This window comes from Olea europaea, unplaced genomic scaffold (assembly GCF_002742605.1).
Source record: "Olea europaea var. sylvestris unplaced genomic scaffold, O_europaea_v1 scaffold463, whole genome shotgun sequence".
Lineage (NCBI taxonomy): Eukaryota > Viridiplantae > Streptophyta > Magnoliopsida > Lamiales > Oleaceae > Olea > Olea europaea.
Genome location: NW_019262940.1, coordinates 371979 through 382152, shown reverse-complemented (window position 1 = coordinate 382152; position 10174 = coordinate 371979). Strand labels below are relative to the sequence as shown.

Here is a 10174-nt window from a genome sequence, read left to right as displayed (position 1 = left end):
TTGAAGTAATGGGCAAAGCCTGAGCCGGATCGTGTGCCTCGCCGGCTCGAGCTTATATTTAAAAAAAATAAAAAAATATATTTTAAAGGCAGCAGAGGCGTCCTTCTTTATATTAATAAAAAAAAATCAAAACCAAGCTTGTCGGGCACGGCTCAGAAAGGCCCGATCCTAATTTTTTTGGCCAAGCACTTGGGCTTGGAAAGAAGCTCGATCATTTTACTCGATCCGAGACTGAGCCGACTCGACTCGACTCAACTCGTTGATATCCCACTCATACCTAATAGATGAGATAAATAACACCAAGTTACCCTCATCGGGTACAACACGTGTATTTTATCCCACTATGATGAAGACGTCTTCAACAAGCATATCGGAGTCATCGATATTGGGATCGATTATTGTATATTATTGTTGGTACCTTGTTTCTTTTCTTTCCCTGTCAATGAAACAAAGAAGATAAATAGATCAACTCAAAAAGAAAAAGAATGAATGAAACAAAAGATATAAATAATTTAAATCAATAGTAAATAAAAATAGTGCTCGACAACAACGCTAAAACTTGTTGATTTATGTATTCCACAAATATACGGATCATAATAAGAAATAAAGTGAATCTAAGAGTTCGGATAATCGTTTTCTCAAGAACTATTATCTAACTATTGATTCACTTATTCCTAATTTTAATTCAATTGAAAACAAATAAAATTAATTTCTTCATGATTTCTATTCTAAATCTACAAAAAAATAAAAAATATAAAAATATGCACAAGTAGAAAAGTGATTATATATATAGACACACAAAGTAATTTTTTTATCTTATAACTATTTTACTTATAAGTAAAGTTTTTATTAGAAAGTAAATTTTTGCTTATAAATATTTTTTTAGTTAATATATTTTTATTTACAAGTTAGTTTTATGAAAAATATTTTGATTGAAATATTATTTTATAGAGAGTAAAATTAGAAAAGAATATGAAAAACGATCAAAATCCATCGATTTAGTGAGTTGAGAGAAATGGTCAAATTATCGATATTGAGTATTTTTAAATCATCTATAATCAGTACCAGAAAAAAATAAAAAATAAAAACTAGCAAATACCGATTTTTTCAATCCAATGCTACTCGAAATCAACGAAAGGTCTCGTGAATTCAATTAGAGAGCGTCTGCCTGTAAATTTAGTCAATATTTGTACTAAGATAATCATCAATCTACGTTCATGTATCCGTCTAATGACAATTATGTTGCTGTAAAAGGAAAATGATTGAGCAATTATTTAATCTATAGTTGACAAATAAAGATCCATAATCCTTGGTTTTGGTCTGTCATCACCAATTTAGAATAGAATATGCGAATTAAACTAAGCATTTTAGGCTGCGTCAATGCAATTATTTTATGTTAGTTAACTTAGTTTGGCACCAAATAATTTAGGCTGCGCCAATACAAACAATCAAACTTGTGTGTGTCTTTATACAGGGGCGGATTTAGGTGGCGGCGGCCGCCCTAACTGGTTTTAGATTATATATTTGATAATTCATATTAACACCAAACTTCTTTGGTAGTTTAGTTGGTTAGTCCTTTCACTATTGAATTAAAGATTCTGTATTCGAAACTTTTTAAGAACAATATTTTTTTATAATTTTTGTAGTTCAACAATTTTTACCAAAATAAATCCAAGGTATGTGATTCAAACTTGCTATCTTCCTTAAATATATTGACAACTTTACCATTATGACACTTATTGATTTTTAGCACATAATGAATCAAAATAAAATATACTCAATTTTATTGATTTAATACAAGTAGAAACATTTTAACCGGTGCTTTGTCTCTTTTCCTGATTTTCTTTTCTTTTTTCCCTATAATCAATTGATTTGAGAGTTTGGTCAATTAATGGTGGATGAATTTGTAGAAAAATTGACCTTAGTGTCATAAGGAATCTTTCAACAAAACTTATTTAATAAATAAAAGGTTCCACTTTTCGTTTACAAAAAATCGATTGTGAAAAAATGGAATCATACAAGTACATAGAATTGATATAGACACATAAATAATTTCAACTTTGTTGATATAATATTGCTCGTTTAATTAACTTTAGTTGTAAACTAAATATTGGCATTTTGTTAATATATATTGTCTATTTAATTGAAAAATAAATTACGATATTTTACAGATTATGGAACGATTTTTCATCCAAAATGAAAGTTTGTACCTAGTTTTAGTTCTAGTGGTGTATCTAGTTCTTCTAGTTCTAATCTGTACGATTTTATGAATATTATTTAATTAAGTATTAATAAAAAAACTACGTTATCACGGACATTGACTATCGATAGAAAACTTTCAACGCTCGCAGTCTGCCCTTACTGAACTTGACCCCTGAATTCGTCCCTATCTATATATACATATGATGTGCATGTATTTTAATGCTATTTATCGAAGAAAAAATTCTGTCAAAAATTTTCTAATACAGAAGTAGGATAGGTAAATTTTCTACAAACGAGAAACCTTATGTCATCACCAACTGATTAATTTAGTTGCGGTATTCCAAGAACCATGTCAGTTAAACTAAAGCGATTTTATTTTAGTTACAGTTGCTAATTTCTGATCTATTTACAAACTTATTATCCATCACTGATTTGAAATTGTTATTTTATTTTTTTTAAATGAGGCAAAGATTATTATATTAATATTTATCTGGTTGTGGATTGAAAATGGAAAATTTTAATATACACAAACCAACTAAAAATATATATAAATTAGGAACAATTAGTTGAATTAGTATATATACAGAACCAAAATATCAAAACAAAAAAAAATAGAAAACATGTATTTAAGAATACACTTCACTACCTTTCCATATACTTATACTAGTTTTTCCAACCAGTCAAAATCATATATAAGTACATATGCATAGTAAAATATCAATCAAGAATTAATGGATTGTAAATATCGACTATTCCACTTATCTATGTAAGTGAGCTGTCTAAATTTATTTTATTTAAAAAAAAAGAATTAAAAGAATTGATTTTGTTACATTGTTTCGTTGAGCATAGGGTATTTACTATTTAATTAGCAAATGTTAACACCTGCATTTATGATTTAATTTGGTAAAATACTTAACAATAATAAGAAGGAAAATTTGAACTTTCATCTATTAGAAATTGTTCAATTCAAACAACGACAGCCGGTCAGGTGGAGCTGTTTAAGACAATCAACATTTGTACTAAAATAACTAACCCAGTCCAATGACTGGTATGATAATTATGTTGTTTGTTATAGACAGAAAATGATTGGGCAACAATTTCATCCTAGGTTTCGTTCTGCCTTTTTCTGTCAATTATTCGAGTCGAAGCAAGCAGTTTCGTTTTGAGAAAATTACAAGAAATGTCCATTTTGACATAATCATTTGCAAAAATGTCCAAGATTTTTCAATAAATATCTAGAATGACATATCATTCCTAACATGATATTTCTCTACACTTTAAATGTTGTTCTCAACATTTCCCTGTTTAGCATTAATTGTGATTTGACATGTACAATATGAAATTATAAATTCTTTCATTAAAGGTAAAATAGAGAATTTGGTATCAAATTTGGTCATTTTTGCAAAGATTATTAAAAGTGGACATTTTTTAATTGACATATGTAAAGTTGGACATTTTTGCAGATACTCCTTTAGTTTTTTGTTTCCAAACTCTGGCCAGTTCAAAATTTGATTTATTTACTTTTAAATAATGTACACATATTTCTAGTAAATTTGATTTTCATTCTTTTCAAACTCTTTTTTTTTTTCTTTCAGGATCATTAATTTTCAACCTGATATTTACACAATAAAATATCCTACACATAGATCCAAAACCGGATATTACCTCCCAAATTATTTGCAAAAACTAATGGTTCAAAACTTGGCTTTATTCCTCTCTTAGTCACTTCACACGGGGGCCGGAGGCACGAGAATGGGAGTGGCGATCGCTCCGACAATATTTTTAAATGCACATATAAAACATATATCAAAAATTAAATTCTTTTGGTTTATAGCGAATACATCATTAACCTTTAAAATAAGATTTTTCAGTCCCTAATAATTTGTCCTATTTACATAATTTCACCTTCTTCTCTTCTTCCTCATTTTTTTTCCCTTCTAAGCTCGCCTCCCCAAACCCAAAATCTTGATTCCACCGCTAATTTCGCATATTTTGTTGGGTAGGTAAGAGTTAACAGAGTGATCAAGTTTTTAACATTCCAGTTACTTCGAATTATGCGTGTTTGAAGAAGTAATAAAAAAAAATTAAATACATGATTGATATCATTCTTCAAACTCTAAAGAAAATTTTCAAAACATCTGCATTCGATGCGTATTAGAAAGATTATTCCATTTAAGAAGCAACTGAAAGACACTCATGAAAATTTTCATGAATCGAGAAAATATTAGCAAGAATGAGTTTCAAGGAGATAGACAATATCATTTTATCGTTCATAGCACCAATAGCTGTGGATAATAAGTTGGTGGCACGTTCAGTTTCTCCACTTCTACTTGTGCAGCTTCTTCCTTCGCCTCTCTCCTCTGCTGGACCGCTTCCGTCCGACATCCATGGGGGCGCATGATCTAAACTCCATGCTTTGTATCTCCAAAGGGAAATTCACAATCGCCTTGCTGCCGCGCAGTTCAAAAGCCGCCTTGTCGTAGGCTTTTGCAGCCTCAATGGCAGTATCGAATGTCCCCAACCAGATACGTGAGCCGCGCCGCTTGGGGTCCCGGATCTCAGCCGCATACTTGCCCCAAGGACGCTGCCGGACTCCTCTATAATGCCGATTCTCCTCCGAGCCTGAGTGCTGCTTCCGAGCTGACTCTGATATATCGATCCACTCAAGCTTCTCAACGGCTGGAAATTTGATCTTTAGCGAAGGCTTCCGATTATTAGAATTTAGAGCTTTTTGTGTTGTGAAATCTATTACTTGATTTTGCTCGAAAAAATAGGATCGAGAGCTTGAAAAATTGGAGAAATTATTGGAGTAATCAGAGATAGAAATCGGAGATTCATTGCTTGCAGATTGAGAGCAAAGTGAATCCGATAGAGTCAGGGAGTTAGAAATCGACAAAGTTATGTTAGAGCTGCTTTGATTTTCGACATCAGTAGCAAATGCAATTTCTCTAGTAGAAAACTCTTCGAGAAGATGCATTCTTATTTGCTCCAATGCTAAGGCTTCAGCTGGCGTCGCCATGTAGGTTGCACGAAAACTTCTCAAAGTTTAGTATCTTTATTCCGAAGTGAAACCCACTCGAAAAATTTAGGAAAGAGTGGAAAAGTCTGAAGAAAAATGGCCGTGAACGATGTATATATTTATAGCCAAGATTCTTCTTTATGGTTAGTTGACTTGATTATGACAAATCAATTTTCTAAATGAGTAAGTTATTTACAATTGCTCACTGTCGTTAGCGATTTGACATATTAATGTGGTAATTTTTTATTACCTTATACAACAAATCATTAACCACCACATGTATGCCACCGTATAGTAAAACTACGACAGTAAGCGACTGCAAATAGCATTATTTCTAGATTTTTCTCTATGTGGTGGACATTAAATTGTTTAGGATATTTAGTTCATGTTCAAACCTTATATTTTAAGAATATATTTTGTGTTGATCTCAATTTTTGTAAAGACATGTAGACAACTGAATCTCGATCACTTTCCCTCCACATAAGCATCACCTTTGTCCTACACATTGAGCACACTATTAGAAGGCAAAAGCTGCCAATCGAGAAAGATCGTTTGTACTTCAACAGTAAAGTCAACTATTGGACGAGAGATAATGAGTGCAAGAGATTGAATAATTGATATCGAGTCAAACCATGTGAAACCTCTCCATCACTGATATGCCAAGTAATTTATAAATATAATTTTTGTAAAAAAGTGTTTTTCTTTAAAATTTTGGATTTACATATAAAAATGTAATAGTTTATAAAAAAGTGTTTTTCTTTTAGAATTTTGGATTTACATATAAAACTATTTTTAATTTAAAGCGTAGGAAAAACTTACTTGAAATCCAAAATTATTTTATTGAAAGAATGTGTAGTTGAAAATGAAATCCTAAAAAAAAAAAAGGTGAAACTCAAGCATAGGCTTAATTATTATTGTTGTTGTTGTTGTTATTGTTGTTTTAATAGTTTTTTCCTTCACAAATATGACATTATTAAATGATTGTTTTGTTAATAGCAAAAAAAACTCAGGAAAGGGCTAAGCTTTTTCTCTTGTGTGTAATTCTTAACTATCAATGCATAATTGTATGCTTGGGCCTTGCTACATATGACATCCCAGTGTACAGATTCCCTCACGAAGTGGCCAGCAATTTTTTTTATTCGCGGCCCCCCTTGTGAGGGGATCTGTATACCGAGGTGTTAATCTCGGTGTACAAATAGAAAAACCCTTGTATGCTTATTGTATTTCATGAAGATCATCTTTATTGCTATTACCAGCTAGGCTTTGTACGAGGCATCTTTGGATTCGAGAAAGGATGCATGGGTTGACATTAATTTGTCAATCCCATGCTTCATTAATTGGTGGATGAGAACATGTTTGAAAATTCACTACTAAAAATGAACTTTTCACTTACAAATACCATTGATAATTAGAAATGAATTATCCAGTGATAAAAGTATTAGACTTTTAACTGCAAAATTCATAAACGAAATTTTCATTAATAAAAGTGGTAGCTCTTCACTAATATATATTCCAGGCCTAATGTTGTTTTTTAATATACATACCTTTACCAACAACATTTTCGTAGGTGATGTAATTCAACTTTTTTCCTAAAAAATGTGTCAATCTTTTACCCCACGAATTTTTTGTGGGTGAAAAATAGTTCATATTACCAACGGAATTACCATTTTTAATATTAATCTATTTTAATAATTAAAAATTCAAAAATTTTCCTACGGAATATTTGTAGGTGAAAGGAAGAAAAAGATTTTCAACCTCTTCACCAATGAAGAAATTTCATAGGTGAAGATAAGTTCACATTGCCTATGAAAAATCCATTGACAATATTAATCAATTCTAATAATTAATAAATTTAATCATTCACCTATTAAATATATGTAGATTAAGGGTAATAAAATATAAATAACTATTTATATAATAGTGCAATACACTACACTACAGCCCAATCAAATGAATTCTTATCCCACATCAGAAGTTCACAACAAAGTCTTTGAAGATGTTCTCTATAAATAAGTGATTAAACAACTTTCTGGACCTTTCAATTCAACTGACTAAAAGTTAATAATTTATAATTATTAAATAAATAAATAACAACAATAATAAATAATGGATAAATAATTTTCTTTTGCCACGTCTCATAACTATATGGCTATTTACAACATTGAATTTTTACCAATTGTAATGGTAGACAGTTTACCAATGAAAAGTCGGTAATTGTTGAAACTTTTACCAGTGGAATTTAATTTGGTAAAATGTTCACACTTTACCAACGGAAAATTTAATGGTAAAATGTTTACTCTTTACTTACGGCGCGATTCGTTGGTAACCATCAGGCATCAGTGACCCTCAAATTAACAACGAATCTGTGGTTATTAATATTATGTTGGTAAAGAGTAATAACAACAGATATTACAGTTTCAGGAATGAAAATTTTGTGCCTGAAGCCTTTTTTTTTGTGGTGATTGTTTATAAATTGTTTAAAGATTTGATAAATGTGTAGTACTTCTGTGTCCATTTAAATGTGAATAAAAATTAATTTGTGTTTATAAACGTGAGCCGTTATAGCTATCCATAGAGGCCGCCTCAGTTATAGCTATACGACCGCATGGCTTTAGCCTATGCGGTCGTATAGTGTTAAAATCTAGTTGTTGGTTGAATTTTTTTGAAATTTCTGATGATTTTCTTGGTGAATCATTTCACCTCTTCTTATTGAATTGGAACCACTTCGTATAGGGATGATTGAAAACTACAAATACATGATGGTGTTCATCCCTAAACATATTAAAAAATATCATTGTTGTTCATCCAACTATTGAAGAAATTTAGTTTCTTTACATAATTAAATTCCTTTTTTCACTTGTTCACTTTGAAGAATTACTTTGTTTTTGGTATTCTTTATTGAGGCTTGATAAAGTCTACAAGCCATATGTCATTTCAATCTTTAAAAGTATTGTGAGATGAGGCAAATATCGTTCGAAAACAATGTTTTAATTTCGTGTTCAAATCTTCTTCATATATACATTCAGAGTTTTTACCCCCCCCCCCCAGATCTCAAATTTATTATTGCTTATAATGCAATTATTGCTACACAATAACTTAAATATATTATTATTAAACTACGAAATATTGTCTTCACAAATTTCATTTATTTCTAAATATATCAATGTTTAGGTTGGAGTTTTTAGTCGCCTACTTAGATTTTAGATTGGGGATTTAACAATACCTCCACATGTAAATGTGGAAGTACATAGAGAGAGAGGCGATCCATTTTGTAAACATGGCTATCTACACGTGCATTTATGACTTAAATTTTGTGAGAAAAACATTTTATCCATTAACAAGAATTAATTTGATTTTAAAAGGTCTTTTAAATCCAATTCAAAAATGATTTTTGTCAGGTGCTATTGAAGGATATGACCATAAGACAGTCAATAAGACTCTGTTTGAGCTCATTGTTTGAAAAAATAAATTTGGTAATAGTGATATTTTAAATAATGTGTGATTTAAAAGTAGAAAAAAAATTGAATTTATGTACAAAATTATTTTATTAGAAGAATGTACGATTAAAAATAAGTTCGAGAAAAAATAAATAATTAAATAATAACAGTCACTAATATTTGTACTAAAATAGTTGAATCCAATCTACAATTGCAAGTTGTGCCCATTGGATTATAATTGCAGACCAATTATTTAAATTATAGTTGTCATTGTAAGATCCATAAATCTAGGTTTTGGTCTGTGTTCATTCATTTGATGCAAACAAAATGCAATCATTGTAGGCTGCGTCAACGCAAATCTTTTGGAATAAAACCCCCTGCGTCGGGACAGGGGCGTCACATGGCGCCCCTATTGCTTGACCGGCGCACCTCCAATATATGGTGCCCCTGTCCCTAACCCTGTCCTCAAGCCGGGACAGAGAGCAGGGCTCAATCCTTTGTGGCAAGCTTGGGAAGTCTGGGTCGATGATGCTCTTTGTTTAGAACATAAGACTACATCGTAACGTTTGATGGGAACTAAAATTAGATTTTTAAAAGATTTTGATAAAAATTGATGAAATATATGGTTGAAAAATTGTGATATCCATAAAATATATAGTTAAAATTAATGGTTAAATTTGATTAAGATGGAAACCTGAATTTTATTTTATACCAAATAGAGCCATCATGTATCGTGTGTACATGTATTTGAAAAATAGTTATTTTCTCGAATTTGAAAAACAGTTGACTTCATCCATAGTTCTTGAATCTTGTAAATATTTTATTTTTCTAACTATTGACATTTTTTTTAATTTATCAACATTTTTGTTTGATTTTAAAAAATGAATTGTTGCATGTCTTAATTTCCATTTTCGTATCGGGGAAAAAAAAAAAGAAAGAAAGACAACAACAACAACTACTTCAGAATAGAAACACCACATTACTTTTAACATAGGAGGGGATGCTTTACTGGTGAGTGTTCCCATCAATATATTTGACATATAATTTTAATAAATAATCTGAACCCTTACATTTATACTAATCTAATGATCTCCATTAATCATCCCCTCTTTTAAAAAAAAGGAAAAAAAAAAAAAAAAAAAAAAAAAAAAAAAAAGAAATTGATAAGAAAATTAATAGAGAAAAAGAGAAGAGAAAATAAAAGTCAATAGACCCGCGTGTTTATTAAGAAACAAAAAGCTTTATTTATATGAAAATTTAGGAATACAATGGTAATAATTTTTAAGGTTATAGGAGTATAATTGTCATCAACTAATAATCTTATCATTTACAACACTCTCCTTGAATGTCACTTTACAAAATATCTGCTTACTTAAAATATTGTGTGATAAAAATTCAATGGGATAAAAAAATCAAATGAAAGAAAAAGAGTACGATTATTGGATTATTAAAAATAAATACCGTCTCATTAAAATCTCACTAAGAAAATCCAATGGGGATAAAACTTAAGCAAAGG

At 30.3% G+C, this 10174-nt stretch overlaps 1 protein-coding gene across 1 annotated transcript; it reads right to left on the bottom strand.

The window, feature by feature from the left end:
• Positions 1 to 216: 216 nt before the first annotated feature.
• Positions 217 to 5299, bottom strand: LOC111388168 (ethylene-responsive transcription factor 5-like). Its single transcript, XM_023012848.1, has 4 exons — positions 4533 to 5299; positions 1123 to 1245; positions 419 to 436; positions 217 to 277 (listed from the first exon to the last, which is right to left on the bottom strand). The coding sequence occupies exons 1-4, from the start codon at positions 5219 to 5221 to the stop codon at positions 217 to 219; spliced, it is 891 nt and encodes a 296-aa protein (XP_022868616.1). The 5' UTR covers positions 5222 to 5299.
• Positions 5300 to 10174: the final 4875 nt, after the last annotated feature.

Bases quoted from the DNA above. Each gene is read 5' to 3' on its own strand.
- LOC111388168 (XM_023012848.1), bottom strand. From the start codon at position 5,221: ATGGCGACGCCAGCTGAAGCCTTAGCATTGGAGCAAATAAGAATGCAT. The intron at 1,246-4,532 runs GTAGAAGTGGAG...TTCCTTTTACAG, and splicing joins CGAAGGAAGAAGCTGCACAA to CAACATAATTGTCATTAGAC.